Below are 24,475 nucleotides of genomic sequence, written 5' to 3'. Positions count from 1 at the left end.
ACAGCCCGAGATGACTGTCAGGGAGGGAAGTGAGATGGAGACAGCCACATCAACACAACCTGAGATGACTGTCAGGGAGGGAAGTGAGATAGAGACAGCCACACCAACACAACCTGAGATGACTGGCAGGGAGGGAAGAGAGATGGAGACAGCCACATCAACACAGCCCGAGATGACTGTCAGGGAGGGAAGTGAGATGGAGACAGCCACACCAACACAACCTGAGATGACTGGCAGGGAGGGAAGTGAGATGCAGACAGCCACACCAACACAACCTGAGATGACTGTCAGGGAGGGAAGTGAGATGGAGACAGCCACACCAACACAACCTGAGATGACTGGCAGGGAGGGAAGTGAGATGGAGACAGCCACATCAACACAACCTGAGATGACTGTCAGGAGGGAAGTGAGATGGAGACAGCCACACCAACACAACCACAGGTGCTGGGAGAGGGCATCAGAAAAGAAACAACAATGTTACCTGAAGCACATGTTGCAGAAAAGAGCGTCCATGAAGAAAGACTAGTTACCATTGGAAAAGAACATCAGAAACGTAATATATTTTTTCATTGTCTATTGCAATTGATAAGTAATACCCGATCTGTACATCAGTCTGTAAAAGTGAAGCACTTGTACTATGATTGCCAGTGAACATTGCACAAGGCAAAATATTTATTTAGCCCATTGGTTGTTGTTTTGTAATATGCAAATTCTTAAATTTGAATATTGGCCTTGATAGGGTAAAATACTGTTATACAGTAAACAGATAATTTGAGAAAAATATTGATAATTTGAGAAAAATATTCAGATAAATGCCTGTGCATTTTGCCTATATACATTAAAGGAACTGAAATGAGCACTAGTAATTGGAGTTTTCATGGAAGATCTAAAGAATAGATCATAGTTGGGAAATTTTCATTGAAGGAGAAAAATATTTCATTGAATTTTTTGGGACTGAGATCTCTTATGAGATTCTATAATTTGTCTGAGTAATTCTCCTGACAGAATTGTTGGATCAAGAATATTTTTCTCATTTCTCTGCTTAATTTGACTTACATGAATCAAAAATAATGACTCTGTAACCTGGTGAAAGGTACAGCTGTGAGAATTAAACTTTTATGTTACATGTTAAGTACCATATGAATGAATGAGACTATGGAATGATATCAATCAAAGAATGTCCTTGATACCCAGTTGATACCAGTGGTTTGTTGTGCAATAAATAACACTACTGTACTGCATTTGACTGTAATTTTTACAAGTATTAGAGAGATATGAGAAACGTATTCCAACAAACCAATGATCTGAGATGGAACATCTTACATTCTGGGGAAATTTTGTTGAACACTTGCTGGAAAAAGAAATTTCCCAACATGTAGAGATGTTCATCCTCAGTCCATTGATAAACATCAGTTCTGTGTGTTTAAAATAATAGTACAGAACTTACTGTTGATGTAGGTATTTCTTATCCATCCACAGAGAAGAAAGACTCTGGTGGCATTTTCAGCAAGATCTCCAAGCGTATCTTTGGACGTAAAGAGAAATCTGATGGTAGTACAGCGATGCCTGAAAGTAAACAGGAACAGAGTTCAGTTAGTACTGGTGGTAAAGAGATGCCTAGTGGTCCAGTGTCCTCTAAGATGTCTGGTGGTACAGCAACTACTGGAAGTAAACAGGAACAGAGGAGTTCAGTTAGTACTGGTGGTGAAGAGATGCCTAGTGGTTCAGTGTCCTCTAAGATGTCTGGTGGTACAGCAACTACTGGAAGTAAACAGGAACAGAGGAGTTCAGTTAGTACTGGTGGTGAAGAGATGCCTAGTGGTTCAGTGTCCTCTAAGATGTCTGGTGGTACAGCAACTACTGGAAGTAAACAGGAACAGAGGAGATCAGTTACTACTGGTGGTGAAGAGGTGCCTAGTGGTTCAGTGTCCTCTAAGATGTCTGGTGGTACAGCAACTACTGGAAGTAAATCTGGTAAGTAATACCGTTAATTGTAAACACTCTACGTTTAAGAATTTATTTTCTATGTTTGTTGAGGAGACAGGTGCCCTTTTAGCACTAGTATATTACTATTTTACTTGTCAATGATTAAACTCAAATTGCAACAAAGTATGAACTGAAAATGCTCCGGTGTTTCAGTATGTCTTGCAGTTGTTTGTAAATTGAAACTCTTGCCAAACGTTTGGAACTTCATTGAAATTGTTGTGGTCAACCATGAACAATATTCACAACAGATTAATTCCAACACTCATTCAGTATAAATGTATGTATGATTAGTTGAAATGAAAATACTAATTTTTTTTGACTGCTGTCATTGTATCACCACTTACTGCCATTGGTCATGAATTTCAAGCTACATGCCAAACTGTGAAAGATCATTAAATATGCAAATTAGATATTTGATGAAACAAAAATGCAATGTCTTTCACTACTGTTGTATAACTTTCTTATCAATTTACATACCTGTAGCACTGTCATCAGCTTTTCACAAGTCCCTCCAGTTACCACTAATTTTGAAAAGTTAGTTAAATATACAAATTACTAATCAGCAGAAATGGCAACTTTCATCAGATTGGTCGAATCATTCCAGTTTAATGTGGCAAATTTGCATATTCTCAATTACCTGACAAGAAAATACAAAATATGTTCCATTATTATACACCTACTGCCGTAACCTATGGGAGTTTGACCGTCCAATAACTTTCCGTATTTTGTATAGTACGCGGAGTCCCGAATACGGGAGACGCGCGACGCGCCTGTTTGACCTAGCAATTATCAGATGTAACAAACTATTTTTACGGTGAGTTTATAGACATAATAACAAAATGTATTCGTAGTATAAGGTTTAAACACGCTAAGCACTAAACTGAGTCTAAATGCAAGTGATTTTTATTTTAAAAAACTAATTAATTGAAAACATTCAGCGAAGTTTGCTTGCTTATTGTACTGCACTGAAAATTAATTGGCTTCATGCCAACACAAGGACTTGTACTACGGAGCAGTAGATCGCGCGCGTTCCACTCATATCGCGCGTGCAGCATCCAGTGTTCTCACCAGAAAAAAAATTTTGTGGGACATTTTGTCCCGCTGACCAAAAAAAAGCGGGACAACGGATGATTTTTGTGAGACAATATATAAATATGTTAAAAAGTCAAACTGCAAATACGAACCTTATTCTGTGCATGGAAAAATAAAGGACTCAACAACTCATTCACTTAACAACTTTTTTGTAAACATTCGGTGAACATATCAACTGATATTGAATATCAGTGCCTTTTAATGAAAAGTCTATGGGACTTTCGTTCTTTCCAGTGTGAAAGTCCATTTCGGGGTCCTCTACAATAACAGTAGTTGCTAGAGTGTCCAGCCGTTCAGCTCCCAGTTGATTCCTGTCATTAGTTACTTTTTTTCGCACTCTAAACCCCCTTTCACAACCAGCAGAAGGAACAGGCCAAGTCAGCATTTATTTAGATCAGGAAACATATCCCTATGATGTTTGTAAACAATCATAAACTTTTGACGTGAAATTTTGGTCGCCAGCCAAGGCTACAATTTGTCAATTGATTGAAGCATGGAAAAAAGACGTCCATGTTCTCACGTATAAGTTCGCCTGGAATAATATACTTATCACATGCGCAAGCCAAGAATTGATAATTTTTTGCATAATAAGAGAACTTTCCTCCAACTATTCCACATTTAAACCTCGAACTACTTTTGGAATAATATTATCAATCAGCAGTGGGCCAGTTGTCGATCATTTCCAGTCGTGGGTACTAGGTCATGTGGGCGAGGAACGGAGCAAATGCCTGATAACATCACACAACACGTATCTCCCGCGAAGTTTATACATGATTCCAAATCAAACATAGCAAAGACCTAAAAATTATCTCAGACAAAGTTGCGTTATTTTTCGAGAACAAAAATTCACTGAATCTCAACGGCACGAACACTATAACGTCGTTCCCGTCAAGACCTTGGTTGCCATGCGGAACTCACAGTATAATGCTACCAGCTTCGAGTTCGTTGTTTTCGAAAATGTTCATTGACATGTAATTCCTTAGGCATATACAAGCTTTACATTCTTGTGTTTTCGTAGTTCGGATTATTGTTGTCGTAGCCTATGAAAAAATTTATCGTGCCCATGACGCCTCCAGCTTCCGCGAATTCCGTGGACATGTACCGATATGCATGCAAGGCGAACACGTCAAGTGCGTCAGACTACCACAGTCTCGTGTGTTCAATACACGACGGCTGCTGTGTGGTATACGTAATAATGCATCCACACATCGGCCATCATGTATGAATCACAAGTGACTGTGGCTTAAGTACGCCCTCTGACGGGTATTGCCTCCAGATTGCCTCTGTTTCAACCAGGAAGTGTAATACTCGCGTCAATCATTTACGTCCATGGTGAAAAGTATTGGCTGTATGATACGGCCGCCGGCCGTATGGCTGGCACACCACAAAGTTTATAATTTCAAAGGCGCGCGCCACTATTGGCGCGCACGGCCCAAGAAATCCGCGACAAAACAGAAAAATACGCGAGAATGTCGCGGAATCGCGGCCTGGTGAGAACGCTGAGCATCCCTCAAAATTTACCATAGAATTACTTTTTACGGACGATTAATGGAGGGAGTGTATAATAATGGGTTATACACAAAATACGGCCCTGTATGGACTCGGGCTCAGTAAGTGACGTATTGGACTCACCTTCGGCTCGTCCAATACGTCACTCACTGAGCCCTCATCCATACAGGGCCGTATTTTGTGAATAACCCTATATTATTGTATCCTTGACTCGTCAATAAGTTTCATAAACTTTGCTAATAAGTCCTTCAAGACTTTTGTTGCTGCAGCAACAAAAGTCACTGCTAAAAGTACTGGGAAAGTTTGTGAAATATGCAAATTAATAACTAGCTGATGTAAAAATGCTAAACAAATATCATTAATATTTTATCATAGTATGTTCCACATACATAACAAGTTTTGTAAATTTTGCTAAAGTCAGAATGTACCATATGTACAAGATTTCAATCCAATCCTAACAGCTGTTCTTGAGACAGACGGACAGAAAGACAGACAGATAGACAGTCAGATAGACAGACAGCCACTCACACTAGTTAAGCTAATAACTACATATGAAACGTACACCTTTTTACTCCCCCCTCCCCCCCCCCAACTGACGGGGCATGTAAAGCATACTAAAGACAATATGTCACATACACAACATCAGCATACATGTATGGTTGAAGTACTGCTTGATATGCAAAATACTGGATTATCATTTGCACTGACCATAGAATGATCTACAGTATTGTTCTAGTGCCAGGTTTTAATATTGGTGAAAACTGTGAACCATAATGAATACTAGCATGCCAGTACTGCCATGAAATATTCAGTGTATCACCACTTTCCTTATAGGAATTAAGTGATATCAACACAACTTCTTAGACACATACCAGTACTGTAATAAGGCCTGCACATAGAGGTAATTAACACTGAAAATGACAATAACAATGACAGATACCGGTCTGAAAGGAAACACTTTAACATTCAGCACAACTTTTAACTTTTTAAGTAACGTAATGTGCTACTGTTCATTTGTTTAAAATAACTTATGAATTGAAAATTACTTACATAAAATGCTGAGCAACTCCCAGGATTATAATCCACAATACCGGTACAGCTGTACACGCATGCTGACTCCATTGTATGTGAATTGACCTACTAGAGAGAAAAAGAACATTTGTATTAGAAAGTATGAATTTGTAAATAAAAATATATATTCGTAAATTACTGTAGGGAATTTTCCAAGGTTCTAGAGGAAAGTAATTGATATTACCCATAATTCAACATTTGTACAATGGCTGAAGTTTTTAACAATGAGAGAGACCTGTTTGAAAGGAAATAGTTGAACATTCAGCATAAATCTGTAGGAAAGGCAGAAGCTTTAAATTAATGCAATGTAACAATTTGGTATTATTGTTCATTTCTTGAAAGAACAAATTATGAATTGAAATTTACTTACACAAAATGCTGAACTGCTATTAGTAAATCCACACTAAAGCTGTACATGCATGCTGACTCCATTGTATGTGAAGTGATCAACTATAGAGGAAAACATTTTTAACAAAAAATATCAATTTTTGAGTAAAAATGTATCCTCCGAAATTTCCGTATGTAATTATTCAAAGGTTACGGTGCAAAGAAATTGACATTACCCATAAATCAACATGATTTGTACACTGACTTTAAAAACTCAAGAATCTAGTGTATAGAAATTCAGAGAAAAATTTCAGTAGCTTTAAAGGATGTAGTTTGGGGCTACTATTTATGCTCATTGTGTAATTTGAATAAAATGTGAAATTTATGGTGATTGTTTTGTGGAAGAGATTGCAATTTTTAGAAAGATTAAAATGCTCTTGTAGACAGCTTTATTAAAGAGTTTACAGGAAAATAGAGAAATAAATTTCAGCTGTATGGTCAATACAAAGTGTGGTAACTTTTTGAATGGATGAAACAAAGGAAATATATTTAATCTCCTTCGAGAGAATGACCAACTTGGTTGGTCATTTCAAGTTGATACACAGTGCAAACTTTTACAGTACAGGTAAGCCTTGATATATCAATTGATCAGCTATTCATAAAATTTGCCATGATATTTCCAGGGATATGTCATTTTGAGTATCCAGCCACTATATACCAATTTTGTTTTCAAGAGTAATCTTTTCGGGAAATATATTCTCTGAATGACAATTAATGAGCGTGTGAATCATACTAGAGACAGTGTTTCAATCCCCATGACATTGACATAGGAAGCCAGCTTGATCCAGTACTGCCTGACTTTCTCTGACATCTAAAATGCTACTTTGGTTATTGTATTCGTTTACCATTTGCACTGACTGTAGAATGATACATGTATATAGTAATGTTGTTGTGCCAAGTCTGAATATGGTATAGCTGAAAACTGTTACTAAAATGAACGCTATTGCCAGCCCTACCATGAAATATTCACTGTATTAGCACTTCTACTACTTTTGGAGAGTGATATCAACACATAGTGTTCGCGGTAACTTTTTTTCTCATCGCGGACGGCATACGCATTAGTCTGCTAAAATTGCGTAATGGCTGTATTTGCATGTGCAATTTCACTTCCACACTCGATTGATGAAAAAACTGACTACAAAATACGATGAGCCGTTCAATAAATCTACACTGCCAATTCGGATTGTACGATGTACTTGTAATATTATTTTGATAAAAACAGTTCAATGAACAACTTGAACAACTGGGCTGTGTTTCAATTATGCTGAAATGTAACAGCGAAGGGTATACATGCGGCTGTCAAAACACATCGGGCAACCCAAAGGTTAGAGGTATTGCAGCTAATCCAGGCACTAGCAGTGTTCAAATTTATACATTCATATTTATACATCAAAACGTAACCATGGATATTCAGTCTCTCACTGCTCTTGAATTGTAGCCTGCATGTGGTTGTGGACGGGAATTTTTTGGTAACCGCGGTGCATCATCATCACGGCTCACTGAGCTTCACCGTGGCGCTGATCCCCTGTTGTTGTATCGGCGACAGCAGGACAAATTATGTCGTGGATTCCTACATGGGTTCAATTTCACTGTGTTTTTCCGTGTTCTCCATGTTGGGTTGCCTGGTAGTGTCTACAGTCACCTGTGGTCTATTCTGTATATATGCTTGAGAAGTCTTCTCAGGCATATGTACCTGGTACACATCTATGGGCTGCATAGACGCAGAGCAGAATAGACCACAGGTGACTGTGTAGTGTCTTTCAATTGACCCTCTGAATCATTTCTGAGGCACAAACAGGGTCATTTCCAAAATTGGCAACAATATATCATGATATTATTTCCAGGATTAGCCAATCACCGATTGAATTATGTTATTGATAAGATCGCAGTCACTGCAGGTTTACAAGCATTGTATCAATCACTATCAGCTACTCTCTACCCTCGTGTAGGCTGTAAAATCCAAAACTTTCCACTTCTTTCATGATGAACATGATGCTATGTTCTCCAAGAACACTTTTACAAACAATAAGACCATCAAGCAAAGTAGCAAAACCCCTTTCCTGATTTCCTTCATCTCTCTCAGTTAGAATTTTTGATAGCTGTCATCTCCAATACAAATGGGGTTTTCTGAATAATCTGTGTAGGTACGCCATTGACATTTTGCATGACTTCAGGCCAGAGTGGGCATCAAAGCAATATATGGGGTTTCAGGGCTCGAAATTAACTTTTTTCCCTGGTAGTCCACTTGGACTACCATTTTCTAAAGTTGGTAGCCCAGTTACAGGGTCTGGTAGCCCATGCATGAATGAAGAATTTTTTGTAAAGGATAATTTTATTTATATCTAGACGATGAAAGATTTATTTTCATGATTATATCAAGGAAAGTTTCAATAGAGCCGTGTTGATCTTGACTGATACCAATATTGTCAAGGGTAGCACAGTGTTGGCTTTTGAAGACAACAGTCTCCTTCATCAGATGTACTTGCGGAATCGACAAGAAGCACAAGCACAAGGCCAAATGCATCATGGGTAATGGACAATGCAAACGAAAGTGTCAAAGTGAATCAAAGGGTTTGAGCAAAGATTTAAAAACACTGTATATTGAGTGAGGACAATGGTGGGAACAACTGGGGCAAATCACAGCCAACATAGTTATTTGTAATGTGTTAAAAATCTGTGATCTCGATTGAGTCCTTCTTTGACACAAACGAATTTCGTATGATATTGAGTTCTTCAGTCTCTCTTCGGATGGTGATTTTAATATGGATCTTTCTCAGTACAGCCACACGGAAATCATTGATAGAATGTCCAGCTAGGTAAAAGTGTTGAGCATGAGGTTTATATATTTTGTTGCTCTGTATGTCGTACTTGTGGTTGTTGATACGTTTCCGTACTGGCTGTCCTCAATGTATACAGCGGATACATACAGATACATACAGACATACAGATGATAGCATAGATGACATTGGTGGAGTCACAGTCATATGATCCATTGATGTTGAAAGCTTTCTGATTGGGTCCGACAACAGTGGCGGCGGTATTGATGAGAGGGCACAGTTTGCATTTGGTTTCATTACAGGGTGTTGTTCCATGTGATTGGATGGTTGTAGGGAGTTTACTGGTGACAATGCGTTGTTTGAGGTTTGGAGGCTGCCTGTAAGCAATTATGAAGATGAAGCTATGGGAAGACTTGTCTTCGAAAGCTAATGTTGCAGTAAAACAGTTGATTGACAGTATGCTACCCTTAACAATATTGGTATCTATCCAGGAAGTGAATTTTCTAGTCATTTAACATCAATACCTGCAGATCATAGCCTTAGGAGAACGGTATAGCATGTGTAGTGGACAACGGGGACGCCTCAAAGTTTGACGACCTATTCACACATACGCAGAGCTTATATGCAATGTTTTATGTTCGCCATGACAACGACTTTTTACTCAGCACGTATAAACATAACATGGCTAAATACGGATTAGCTATGAATTTCAGGATTGGTACCGTCATGTTCCTAACACTTTCGTGGCAATTTTGGCTATATTTCTCCACTATCATGGGATGATTTGGTACCCTTTGAAAAGTAATTGGTGGATGGCCCAACAGCTTTTTCTTTGCTGTTTGAATGATTTTGTGTTTAATTGTGATTGATACATTGTGATTAAATAACTATAAAAATGAATTTTCATTGGCCATCATTTCCCGAGCCTGTCATCCAAGTACATCAGTTCAGATAATGATATTTTATTGAAAGTTTTTCCCAACAAATTCGATTGCACTGTCGCCTTTTAATTTGTACAACAAAGTCATAGGATATCCTCTCTGTGTCCACCTGGGTCAACTGTATGGGCGTCCGTCATCTCACAGCGATCAACATCATATCGACCACAAATAATTTCATGCCCCAGACTTTGGTAGTCCGTGTGGGCTACCATGTAATGGGTTTTGGTAGCCCCAGGGAAAAGTTGGTAGTCTATGGACGCGGGACTACCACTAATTTCGAGCCCTGGGGTTTGGTTGTCTGAGCCAGACTAAACATGGTACCGGGTACACCATTTTGACAGAATACGGCGTGACAGTTCATTTCACGAATGACATCCGTATATTTCCATGAATGTGCAACCACTTTAACAATTACTGACAATATTTTTGACACAGATCTACAATAATAATATGGTACATTCAAAAGTTTTGTGGCAGGTGCAGCAGATCTAGAGCAGTTTAAGGCAACACACCATGGCTTATGTAACCATGAACCCATGTTTAGGTTGCCAGGATATACACTCTGGAGCTATTTCTGTCAAACTTTTACTGATGGGGGCTGGCTGCTTACTGGTTAAAAGACAGGAAAAAATATTACGGTGTAGCATCACCTATTTAGGATGTGCCCTGGACTGTTTATCTGTAACATTAACAATGGGCAATATCTTTTCTATTGTTTATGTTGAGAGTCATAAAATATGAATTAACATCAACTTACATTAAGTACTGAATAGATTCCAGAAAGCCCACACTAATACTGTACATACATGATGTCTCCATTGTATGCAAATTGACCTACAATAGAGAAATAAAACATTTGTACTGAAAAACATCAAGTTGTTAGCAAAATGATATCCTCTGAAAATTACTCTAAGTAATTTTTCAAGCATGTGATGCAAATTACCCATAATTCAACATGATTTGTACAATGACATGAAAACCCTAGCAATCAGTCGTATAAAAATTCAGAGACAATTTGCTTTTAAGGACCTATTAATTTTCATCATTTAATTTAAATAAACAGGTAAATTATTGATGACTTTTTGATGGAAGACTTGGAAATTTCCAGATAAATAGTGTTCTTATACACAGTTTTATGAAAAAGGTGATATGTGAAAATGGAGAAACCAGTTTCACCTGTATGGCCAATATAGAGTATGGTTACTTTTTTGAATTGATGTAACAAAGGAAATTTACATTTATTCTCCTTAGGAGCTGTGGATAATTAAGAAATAAATTTTTTACTATAAGGCATGCACAGGGTAAATGCAAGTAATGCGTGTGGCCTTGAACATCTCCCCCCCCCCCCCCCCCCCCCCAAAAAAAAAAAAACCTAAAAGTTTGGAAGTGGGAAAATCCAACCAAGCCTCATTCTGTATCGGCATACCTACCCATACAACTGGTAATGTCAAGGTATAATTCCAACAAATTACCACCACCCCTGGCATGATACCACCTCTACATTTGTAAAGTCAATCTTTGTTCAGTGCAAACTCCACAATGATGTAACCAATAGAATGAAATGAATTGATACAGTGTACCTAAAATGATTGTTAGAAAAGCACTGAGCCACATGTATGTCAAAAGAATGCTGGTGTAGTGCCAGTGATGCACTGACCTGGTACACGCCAAACAATATACTGCAATATTTTGCTATTTAAGAAAAATGTGTGGTGAAATGTTGGGACAGAAAAACATGTAATGCAATTTTTGTGCATGGTAATGGAGACACAGCCAAACTCCCTCCTCCATAAAAGCAGACATTGTGTTCACTGTGCATGTGTTTTAATTATCCACTGTCCCTTAAAGAGAATGACCAACTTGGTTGGTCATGTCAAGTTGATAAACAAAGCAAGATTTTACAGTAACTGAAAGACTTGATAAATCAAATGCAATCAACTTTATCATTTAAATTTTGACATCGTTAGTTTTTGAGAGGAGCTATATTTTTACAAATTGTCTAATTATAAGTTGACGCTAAAAGAACTTTGGCTAAGAACTATAAAAAAATTAAAATTATCAGTCAATAAATAAATAAATAACACATAAAAAGTGCATTGTCCTCATTATTAATGGGCATTGTCCACTGTGCTTGTAATTTTGTACCTGTATTGTTAGAGAATTTTAAATATATATTACTGATGAAGACAGGATAATTCAATTGTAAATTTTAACATTTGGTCCACAAGTGTTGCTATGTCAACATAAACATCCCTAAATTTATCACATTTAAGTTACACAACAACAACCATTCACAAATGAGTGCAAGATTTACAGACATGATGTTATTCACATTATAAAATGACGGAATTTACTATAAATTGTAGAAAGTTCTATCTTTGTTTCATCTAGCGAATTCGAACTTGCAGAAATGTCATTTTTATAAAAAAAAATGCATTTTGTCATTATATTTGATTCTTGAATTCATAATGTACTGACAATTCAATATGCTTGCTATAATCAAAAAAAGTTTTGTAAAGAATTTTCATAAAAACTAAGGAAACTAAGAAGTTATACCAAAATTATAATTTTTGAACCAAAAACAACAAAATGTTGCCATGGCAACATAACTGTCAATTCATTGGCTACATGTGACACAGTTCCCTTTACAGCACTAATATGCTAAAATCAAATTTGATCAACAAAACACATAAAGAAGCCGAGATGTTGGTAAACAACATTTGGAAAACAACCATTTCTGACAAAACAAACACTTGTGTTGCCATGGTAATAAGGTATCAAAATTTAAGATATGATGATGATAAATGCACTAAACGTTTGGCTGAATATTTGACTTTGTATTTCACTTTCATTTGTTTCTATATCTGTTTTTACTTCCAAGATATACAAGATCAAGTACAGCCTATTGTTAACTGTAAACTATTTCATGTTCTGCTGATCCTATTTTGACCTTTGACCTTTCAGAACATTGGTCAAGAAGAACTCTGAAGGGTCATCAAGGACACAAGTTCAAAGGTGTGAGAGGTCTGGCATTCCACAATGATAAACTTTTGGTGTGTGACAGCGACAACAATATTGTACACATACTAAACCAAGATTACACATGTGAAAAGGAGTTGGGCAGTTTCAGTGGTCAGTTTGCCAAGCCATTCCAGCCACAGTCCATAGCTGTCTCTCAGGACAACCTCTACTTCATCCTTGATGACAGTAATGTGCAAATAGTTGTTTGTGATCAAAATAATAAAGTTATCAGAATAATTACCCTACTACAAACTCAAATCCCTGGTGCATAGCTCTTGTGAAGGGGTTTGTTATTGTCACAGAGGTCAACGGTCATCGTGTCCTGAAGTACAGCCAGACTGGACAATACATTGCAGAGTGTCTTGGTGGTCATCAAGATGATAGCCAGACACCATTCAGCAGCCCCTACTTTGTCGCTGTCAACAGTAAGGATGTCATCATGGTGTCTGACTGTTACAATCACTGCATCAAGTGTTTTGATGCTCAGTTCAATTTCCTGTACCAATACGGTCACCGTGGTCACGGCGATAGTCAGCTGTCCTACCCACACAGCATTGCCGTTGATGGCGCTGATCATGTTTATGTTTGTGATTACGACAATGATAGGATTTCGATTTGGAGTGAAGATAGAACTTGTATAGGTCATCTTTTCCATCGTCAAGGGATCTACCCCTGGTACATGGCAGTGACCGCCGACGGTGATAGAATTGCTGTTAGAGGATCTCTCAGCGATGAAATCTATGTATTTTCTAAGTAGACAGAAACACCAAGATGATGTGTAAATGTCTAAATTTCATCAAAATATTGAAATTTGTTCAAAAGTTTTGACGCGCTAATTTTAATCGTCACTCAAGCGTGACGAAACGATCGGCCTGCACTGTTTACATCACCCTCCAAACTAATAATCGGTTATTTCTTGCATTTAGAACCGATATTCTGGGCCAAAAATATTCAAAGTTGTTGTCGCTACTTCTCTAGAGTTTGAACATGATGAAATTTAATAATTTCAGACACATTTTCAGTGAAAAAATCGAGGAAATTTGACAAGAAGTGTAGGACAATCAACGGTGATTTGTCAACATCACAACACATGAGTCATGTCAACAAATCAATATGGGGGTTATTTTCTGCATTTCCAAACAGAATTTTGAACTGAAATATTTAACATAGCTGTCACTTCATGTCTTCGATACAAATATACCAAAAGTGAGTTGTTTTATAGAATTTCTACTGAAATATTTGAGTCATTTTGTCAAGAGGTGTGTTCTGCAATACAAGCTTACTGATTACAGAACCAATTCCATCACATCTCAACTCGTAGAGAATGGCGAATCAACAGTTGTGTGTGCAAAATAATGTTTTAAAAAATTACCTGCATATCCTCTGTTATCTCTGTCATGTATGGTTTCAAGTTTTTCGATCGATTAACCAAAATCACGCCTACAAAAGTCATTATATCCAACGTCCCCACGAACATGACGAACACGATGTTGACCTGACGCCATCGCGATGAACTATGACACAACTTGTGTAGAGGGCGCTATCACACGACAAGTATCCACACCACACTGACCTATGAACTGATGAAGGTAAATAAGAAAATGATCGACGAACTCTTCAACAGTTACTAATGCGCTGTAAGGACGATTTAATGTCAGATTTCCATGGTTGTTTAATTCATATGTTGACCTTCGTATCGCTACAGAATACTTTTTCAGTATCATTTATTATTTCGGTGTTTTTTGCGTTCATGTTCATATATTTTATATAAAACTTCGGTGGGACATGGAGGGACTCTATCAGGTCAACTCTTAAAGTACAAAATATGCATTGTTTTCTTTGGCATGCATCGAGAGGGTCCGTCTGCACATTGTATTTTTCCCTGGCTGCTTTGTGTGATTAAAAAGAGGATGGTAAAATTTAGTAAATGCACACAGTAGTTCTGAAACCGCGACAAAATGTTCTGGGTCGCCGGGTGGGGTTGTTCGTACATAATTTAATTTTCCAGGCGAAAGTGAAAATAACGTTTGAGAAACGGAGGTCAGTATCGAAGGTATTTAATGTTCATTCGTAAAAAGTGAACCAAAATTCTAATTTTCATTTTTATCCAAATCTCATGTCTTAGTATGTACGCGGCTGTAACTTTCCTCGTTTTAGGTGCATCTTTAGAGTGCGAGTACAGAACACGCTCGAGCTCGCTCTCTGAGACACGGTCCTTCCACTTTGATTGGCGGGAAAATTCCCCACAGCTGGAGAATCGATAATAATAACTTTTCTACATATTGTGTTTTGATTGTGGTGTTTTTAAGATGCCAAAAAGGTGATTAAATCAGCTTCGAAATCAGCCGTGCCAAAACCTTCCGTATTTCTTGTTGACCGAAACAGATCTTCCGGTGTCCAAACATTTAAGAATGTCGGACAGTTTTTTTTTTTAATTCTTAAGCGTTGTATTAAAGTCTAATAAAGATTTTCCTCATTGGCTTAGTAGTGACAATGACATATACGTATCAATTCGCCTTTGAAGGGAGCGAAATGTGACGGTATATTTACACTACAGCTGACGCGACGCTGTACAGCAGGAGCGTCTGGGCTTTGGTGTATAGCGCCCTCAATGTTGAATTCTTTCAAGTGCTTTCGTTCATACATAAAAACTGATGCAAACGTAATAGCTTGTTTCTGATTCAGTTTAAAAGCTATGAAACTAAGATACAAAAACATATATTTCAGCATAAACCACAAATAAAGTAGTAAAGAATATCAAATTGCATAAATATGAAGTTCTAATGATAATTTAACAACGCTATCATCTCGAACTTTATATTAATTATGATTGTACTATTAAAAATTGTGACCATCAACATTCTTTCTTTAAAAATAAGCTTCAACATGTTCTCATTCAGGCATAGATCAATCTAAGCCGACATGAATTAATCTTAATCAGGACGGGTCACGTGAACTCGCTGAAGACACTAAAAATGCTGATCATGAGAGAGTATGCAAATTATGCATTCCTTGCTACCTTTTGCCAACTAGTGAAAACACGATCAAGGTGACTTACCGAACCGAAATTTTCGGTGTAACATTTTTTCATTTAAATTAAATATCTTTAGTGTTCAAAGTTTTAACTTTGTGTTGTTGTACAAAATGAGAATGCAAACAATTTATCACTGCATGGACTTGAAATTATTAGTTTTATATATTGATTTTAAGATTTTAAGTGTCTTCTTGAAAAACTGTGACTTTTAATCCTTTGTTTGTAGAAAATTAAGGAATGACCCCATCTTTTTTCTTTAAAAAACAATATTAAAAACATTAAATTTTCATACTTTTCAGTATTTTTGTTGTGTTTTTTCTTGTATAAACTAGAATTGCTTGTTCGACTGTCATGAGCGTTGCGTGACCCAGACTTTTCTTCAACTACATTAGATTCAGAGCTATCTCTGTCACTGTGGGTATGAAGTGACAGTGACACTGCCCCTAGGCAGTAGTTGGGCAGTTGCTGTACTAACAACAATATTTTTGTTCAGTTTATCAACTGCGTTCTTGTTCTACTCTCTACAGCATGTTGAACTGTCCAGTATTCAGCTTGCTAACACAACATCATTGATAATTTTGACTTTCAGTCTGGACTCTAATTCAATTATCAACAATTGTTTGTAACATATACAGGCTTTGTTGACAAGCTGAATATTGTGTGCTTCATCATTCTGCAGAGAGATAGCAAGAAACTCTATTTAAATCATTGCATAGAAATATTGAAAACATTATCCAACTGAAAAATTTAAAAAAATGCTCTATTTAAGAACTTGTCTAAGGAAAATGACTTTACAAACTGCTGACAACATTTCTATTACCACTACGGCATATTTATACTTACTTCATGAAATATATTTTTTACTATAACCCAAACGTGATGCGAACCCCCACACACTTACGGCAACATCGCCTAGCTGCTAGGCCTCACACAAAACCAGTCGGCTACCGTTTCCAACCCAAAAGAGTTGGTCACAGCAACCGACTTAGATGTTACAATCCTGTGCGCGACCGAGCAACACAGTGTGCATGGAGCAGACGACACACAGACACAGTACACACACACACACACACATATAGTAATCGGAAAAGCACGAAGCTTTTTACTGAGCTATCAGACAGACTCGGGGACAAGTAAATATAGTTTTTACTATAACCAAAACGGGATTCGAACCCCCACACACTCACGGCAACATCGCCTAGCTGCTGGGCCTCACACAAAACCAGTCGGCTACCGCTATGAAAGGTAGTGTAAAACATGAGCGCACAGAAGTGCGTAATGCATTTTTTCTCTGGGCATACATCACCAATGAATATCTTGGTATATGATAGTTGAAGGGAACTTGAAAATATTGATCACATAGATTAGGTTGGATTTCCATTTTTGAAGTAAGAAAATTATAACTGGAATAGAAGCTGAGTACCTGTTCTATACAGAACTCGTCACTGGTGTAATAGACCTTCATTAACTGATCATCGAGTTAACGAAAGAATTTGCTTATTAAGTGGAAAGGGAAGGATCATTTTGAAGTCTTATTTCATCTTGCAATTTCGTTATTTGCTTCCCAGCCTTTTCTTGTGTTCTGTTTCTATTTTTGCTTCTCTCGTAAGGAAATATGACTGTCTTTAAGTTGATAATTATGATCTGTAAGATGAGAACAGCCATGGATTTCCACTAGTATCGCACTATTCCATTTGACTACATCAATACTTGTTAACAGATATTTGAAAAAAGTATGGCAAAAATGCCCAAAGAAGACATCTGATGCTTATAAAGACTAAGTTCATGGTGCAATATGTAACAAGGCAAATTGGAAATGAAAACACTTAATTATTTTAAGTTTACCCATATTAATGATGATGATGACAAATTTTAGGGAATTTATTACCGTTACGCTATTTCAAATTACTGTGAAGGTTTTCCTTATGGATGCGCACACAATGCTTTTATTGTTATAGACCCGTGTTTATTATTTTTTGATGAGAAATCTCACGTTCAGGGATATTTTTGTGGAAAAGTGAGCAGTTCGGGCAACACATACCCAAGCACCTTGATGGAAGTACCCCATCGTCTGCCCTAGCTGCTGAATCCGTTGGGTTTCAGAATCATTCATAGTGGCATGTTGCCTAGAATCCAATCATATAATTAATGCATTCCGCGAATGTGTCATGTTTAATCGGTAGAATCGCACTGACGCAAGGTTAGTAGCTGTATTATGAAAGACATCAGAGCACACTTACTTTTCAATAGTTCTTAAAGCTCGCCAGAGGAATCCGTTTACAATTCAAAGAAATATTTAAAATTAATTGAAAATGAAGATTATCAGAGGAAGTATCTCGTAAATATCTTGTGCGTTTACATCAGAAGTGAAATTCAAAACAGGTTTCTGTAAGATGCGAGAAACGAGTAATATTTTCAGCTTTTTTTACTATTTTCTAATATCACTAGTTGCGAAGTTCTTAAAACTCGATGTTTCGTATATGAAATATGAAGTGAAAAATTTGACATTTTGAAGGAATCTTAAGAGAATATTTTACACAAGCAAATTTCTGACTCTAAGCCGTCAGTAACAAATGTGAGTTGGTGCTTTTAATATTTTCATATTGCTCTCCCTGACACAAAAGTTATTATTATTAAAGTTTATTTCAGACAATGTGTCCATATCAACATTACACAAACAAAAGGAACATTAAATTGAAATGATCAAAAACAATGAAAAAAAAAACGCAGAAGAAACAGAGAGAATGATAAACACTTGCGAAAGAAAGACTTAAAATGTGTACAACTGCTTCCTCCAGAGACGGAAAATCTTACTGTGGCAATTCCAGTCTGAATTACATATAACAGAAATCAATGCGTTTGAAGATCTATCAATTCTGCATTTACAGTTGTAAATACTTTGTCGGATAACTTCCCCGAGAGACATAATATTGTTAGACACAAACATATTTGAAGCACTGCTACCAGGAGATACACCTAGGAGCCTCCTCCAAACATTGTTATACATAACTTTTAGTTTGTTCAAAACCTTTGATTTGTAGTTAAACCACAAATGGCAGCAATAAATTATTCTACAGTAAGCAGAAAACAACACTTTCTTAACATCAAGAGAACAGTGTTTACAGTGTCTCAATAGCATATTGGCTCTAACACAGAAATTACGTCTTTGTCGTTCAATATCAACATCATCAGTCTTATCACTGGTAATAACATGCCCCAAGTGAGTGTGCTGAGTAACAAATTTTACCCTGCTTCCGTTGAGCATTACACAAGGTGTACGAGAGACGGTAATCTTTCTTCCATTAAAAACCATACATTCCGTTTTTTGGGAATTATAAATTATGTCATTTTCTTTACCGTAATCTTCACATACATAAAGAAGATACTGTAAACCCTTCACACTTGGACTGAGAAGTGTCATATCATCTGCATAGCTTAAGTTATTTGCTATGACATCACAGATACTACACCCAATTCTAGTGTCACAAAGCTTCTGAATTAGATCATCAATGTAAATGTTAAAAAGGTAAGGAGAGAGCACCCCTCCTTGCCTTACACTATTACTTACAGAGAACCAATCAGACATTGAATTCCTCCGCGAACACAAAACAAGTGGTTTCTATACCAGAAATAAAGAAATCTTACAATATAGAGAGGGACCTTCCTGTCAATGAGCTTCTGCATTAACTTGAAGTGATTCACGCGGTCGAATGCTTTCGATGCATCAAGAAAACAAACGAACATTGGACCCCCTTTGCTGGTATAATAATCAACTATTTCTTTGAAGGCGAATAAACTGAGGTCAGTAGAATGGTTACGTTTGAAACCAAATTGAAGATAATGAGAGATCATATGATACTGACATCTGTTAAGAACAATATGCTCCAGCACCTTTGAAAGAATAGTAGCCAATGCTATGGGTCGGTAGTTTGAGACGTTACTGGCCAACTTTGTTTTATCCTTAATGATAGGAACCAAAATAACATCAGTGAGACTAGAAGGCAAATAACCATGAGAAAGCATTGCGTTAAAACAATGTGCAAGTAGCGGAAGGATATTTGAGTGTGAAAACTTCAGATGCTCTGCTGTAATGTTGTCAGCTCCGCCTGATTTCTCATTGGGTAACTGACGGATGGCTTTCAGAACTTCGGACGTTACAACGAAATGGTCAGAGGAGAAAGTAACATTGCTCAGCTTCTCCTCTATATCCCTCTTCCCCGAAACAGAAGACACTGAATTCAGAATTGCACTGAAATGATTCTGCCACATTTTAGCAACATTAGCATGCCCAGATGCATCGGCCACTGTATATGCTAAATGAGCTTTATTGCTCGAACGCTTTCTGACCTCATTCCAAAACTTATTCTGTTCATTACACTTTAAGTGATCAGCCATTTTATCTGCCCTAATTTGATTTTCATTTCTCTTACAAACACGAAAAAGATACTTGAAATTAGCCCGGGATTTCCTCATCATTTCAAATAAGGGACCATGCTTAGGTTTTCCTTCATTTACCCAAAGCACGAACATTTTGCGGGCAACCTCATGTGCATCCTTGACACAGTCATTCCAACCAGGGACGGTGTTATAATTACCCTTTGATGAAGGTTTTAAAGTCTCATGCGCTGCATTAGTCACAGCAGCGGTAATGTTACTGTATAACTCATCGATTGCTTGCAAATGCGAGGAATCTTTACAATTACTATTAGTGCACTTGAGGCACTCAGGTATCCTAATATTATCAAAATGCTTTTTTGTGCAATTTGTGTACGCAGATTTAGTGTAACCCGGGAGCTTCTTCCAGTCTATCCTGGAGTACTGGCTATCAGACACGCCAAAGGCATGTTCTTGTTTTCCCTCACGTGAGAAATCACAGTGAATATTGATAGACAGAGGTAGATGATCAGAAACAACAAAATCATGAAGAATGCTAACAGAAATAACTTTGCTATGAGACTGTTGAGTAGTGATGCAGTGGTCAATCCATGAGGTAGTACCGTGTACATCACTAACATATGTAAAAGCCTCTGATTTCAAACCTAACAACTCCACATCAGAAATAACATAATCAAATTGATCACAATAGTCTTTTAACTCCTTACCAAAATCAGTGTTGGCTGCTACGTCAGCGTTCAAGTCACCGATGATAAAAATGTTGCTGGTATCTGTTTCTTGAACAAAATCATTAATCTTGTGCAAATATTCGGAAAAACTTTCAAAATTCCCTTGGGCATTAGTTGGTAGATAACAATTAAGAAACGTGTACTTGTCCCCGCAATTGTCAACAGTTAGACCGAGAAGACGGCAATCTTTAAAATCCTAAATTTTGGCAATACTTCCCAAAGATTTTCTCCATAAAACGTTTTCCAAATCTCGAGCTGGCTTTGTGTACGAATGGAACGTTTGCGGATAGCAACGCGCGTAGTAACCAGAATCGAGATAGTTCAGAAATGCACGCGATTGCCCATATTTGGGCACCGGGCCGGGGCGTGATACGTAAAAAAATGCACGGATCTGAGGGCGCTTTCTCCCATAGCTTTACACAGGCACGTGAATGTAGGTATATGATAAAACTCTTTGGTGCCCTATGGCTGAATGTCTCAATATTACAAATTTCTCATAAAAAGAAGTGTGTAACGTAAAAAGAAAAGCAAATTAGCTTACATTTGCAGATTTTGAAGACATTACACAACCATCCAATTATCCCAAATTAGTTCCAATCGTGTTAAATGTGCATGATCAAAATAGCGACATCTTTTGCCTCGCTATGAGACCAATAATGTACAAGCTATGCTAATAACCTGCAGACTAGACAAATATTCTTTAAACAAGGCAATACATATCTCCCTTCCAACATATGGACCACTGTGCCTTCTGCGCCACGCCTACGTCTCTTTCAGATCTGGCAGCCAACATGGAACGAGGGGCTAGAAAGTTGAAACCGTCCGGGACGTCTACATTATTGAAACATGAACATTAATCGACACTAATCATGTAATGGTGTAAGATGTAATGGTCCATACTTAGTCATGATAAAGGTGCGCAAGAAAATTACAGTGAACATTTTCGTGTGATACATGCTGGGTGACAAACATTGCACAAATGAATACATTTAATGATGTACTCAAGTATTATAAAATACTTTCTATATCATTAAATTTCTAGAGGGAATGGTAAGGATATTAACATGTAATTATGTGATTTTAATTTTGCTCTCCAAACTTTGACGAGTTATGTCGTTCATATTGTCCCGAGTATGTTACGACACGGTTTCTTGTACCAGGCATGTCCAAATTGAAGACAGGGGTAGGTTTTCAGATTGACTAAATTTGTTTGTTAATTTTGTTTAATTATAACAGATTATAACAGTTTTTTCCTGCATATTTGGAAAGATTACATATGATTCATCCTAAAGATACCTGTCCCTAAAATATATCACGTGAGATTTCTTGCTAATATTTAGAATACCAAGAGGAAATGTAAAACAATACGTTTTGGGGGATGTTTTAGAATAACATATGTTAAAATTGAATAATTTTGTTTCAGTTAATGGTCATCAAACAAGCTTGTGTGCCATTTAACATTAACTATCCATTTTACCCTAAATTCTTTGTGTTTAGTGACGGGAATAGAAATTACTTTGAAATATGAACTCATTTTTCTATAAGCCTACAATATCGTTAATATTTATGAGATTGTATTTCCCGAAAACAAACTTAAACTTGGTTGGCTGCCACTGTAATTATCAGGAGACATAACTCTTATTTTACGGACAAAATGTTCTAATTTTTACAGTATTACTTAAGTTTAGGGGACACAACTATTATTACGAGAACAAGATTAGACCCTAATTCTGGTAGACGCGACTCTAATTTTGGAATAAAAACTGTCTAATTTTTATGAATACAACTCTAACTAACTTTGCCAAAATTTATTTTAAAGGTAAGCACTTTGATTCTTCAAAAACATATAATCTTCTGTACGTAAACTTTAAGTGTTTTCTAAGAAGCCAGACTTTACATCGATTAATATATTTAAAGTAATCTGTCCTTGTTGCATTTTATAAAAGTAAGTTTTAAATACTGGAAAACACAATTTATTTCTGAAGACTGACCATTTAATCCTTGACCAGATTTTCTTTTTTTCTGAAGAGTAAACTTTTAATAGCTACATTAATAGCTGTGTAATTTATTGAGAATACACACTCAAGTCAATGTTCAAAAACCAGTGTTAATTTTTCGAAGACCAAAATGTCAATATTTGCATGAATCCTTTCTTCCCTAACATAATTTTTAATACTCTGAAGAAATCTGTTGGTTTTAAGATAACACATATTATTTATATGACATTGAAGTCTTATATTTTCAAAAAAGAAATGTTTTCATTTCTTAAGGGACTGATTCATTGTTTAATTGCCAATATTTTGTCCTAACTAAAAATTTACACTCGTAGAGTGTGTGATGTTGCCTTCATTTCATTTATAGTCATTCGGCTAAAGTTGCAACTCAACGTTTTACCAGTTTGCGTGTCCATACCACCAATGAAATCAGGCATGGTTGTCTCGGAGAAACTGACTCATCAATGCCCGCCGATTTCAGAGGCAAACTTTGGTGTTGCATGATGGAATACTTTAACTTCCGCCGCCATTAAAATAAATGTTTGCATCTTAAAGAAATTACTTTTGTTGTCTTGAGAAAATAATGACTTCGCCCCAAGAATCCACAGAAGTTTTAATCAATTTATTTTAATTAGCTGCTCTGAGAAAATCTGTTTTCTATTAAGAAATCAATTTTATTCTAGAAGAATAAATATTTGCTTACAAGAAATTCAGTTTATTTGTTGCTCTAAGAACATAAAGGTTATATCATCCATTTAGGAAACACAGTTCATGAGTTTTGAGTTGATACTGTTTATCAATTGTTATTTCTATTTTACAAACAAAAACTACTTTTGAGAAACAAATATTTTTTTTTAAAGTTTAAAGTTATTTTGTTATAAGTCAAATTTGTTTTGCTAAAATTAAAAAAAAAATAACGTAAAATAAATTTCCCCTTACAAAGTTATGTTTGCTTAGTAGAAATAAAATTTCTTTCCGACATTAAAGATATAGTCAAGAAAAATTAGAGTTTTATCAAATAAAGTTCCGTGTGACGTGTTTATCGACTACGAAGCTTGTTCCTGTAAGGTTCACTCTGTACTTACTCAACATAACAATAAACTGAGAAGAAAAGGTCACAGGAAAAGTTGAGAAGGTACGCTCACAGTAAACGAATAATCTGTGAAGCCAAGGTTGCAAGTCGAAGATGAAGCTTAGCCTAAAGCCCAGCACAGATTGCATTTTACCCCGTATCATGCATCAATACGCTCGAGGGCATGATCATCGTAGTTGGTTTCAGCTTTCGTAAGACGCAAAATGTTGAAAGTCAAACGATCTGCTCCAAAACTGCTTCGTTTATTAGAACGCCTCAAGTTGGTGATGAACATATTTTATGAAGATGATTTGTCATGGCAACGCGCAGTAGCAAGCGTACTATGATGTACGAGCTATCTCTGAAAAAAATTATTAACATCAATATCAATAACATTATTCTTGTAATGAGATGATTACGTCATTCTCAAAATAATATTTTGTTATTCAAGATAGAAACAACGCGTGA

The 24,475-nt window shown here is 36.7% G+C and overlaps 1 protein-coding gene and 1 long non-coding RNA gene across 3 annotated transcripts in view; one reads left to right on the top strand and one right to left on the bottom strand.

Annotated features, from left to right (window-relative positions):
* The window catches only part of LOC139141060 (uncharacterized), a 38,444-nt gene extending 27,841 nt beyond the window's left edge, over positions 1-10,603 (bottom strand). For both annotated transcript variants that reach the window (XR_011554123.1, XR_011554124.1), the window contains exons 1-4: positions 10,521-10,603; positions 6,029-6,108; positions 5,638-5,727; positions 1,448-1,566 (exon numbers count right to left, since the gene is read on the bottom strand). This is a non-coding gene — a long non-coding RNA (uncharacterized lncRNA). The remainder of the gene's footprint in view (positions 1-1,447; positions 1,567-5,637; positions 5,728-6,028; positions 6,109-10,520) is intronic.
* Positions 1-13,056, top strand: part of LOC139141050 (kinectin-like) — a 40,162-nt gene extending 27,106 nt beyond the window's left edge. The window contains exons 8-9 of the mRNA XM_070710625.1: positions 1,480-1,974; positions 12,728-13,056. Of these exons, the coding sequence (XP_070566726.1) occupies positions 1,480-1,974; positions 12,728-13,056 (824 nt within the window). The remainder of the gene's footprint in view (positions 1-1,479; positions 1,975-12,727) is intronic.
* Positions 13,057-24,475: the final 11,419 nt, after the last annotated feature.

Source organism: Ptychodera flava, chromosome 1 (assembly GCF_041260155.1).
Source record: "Ptychodera flava strain L36383 chromosome 1, AS_Pfla_20210202, whole genome shotgun sequence".
Lineage (NCBI taxonomy): Eukaryota > Metazoa > Hemichordata > Enteropneusta > Ptychoderidae > Ptychodera > Ptychodera flava.
Note: the sequence above shows the minus strand (reverse complement) of the source record. Positions and strands in the feature narration are given on the sequence as shown.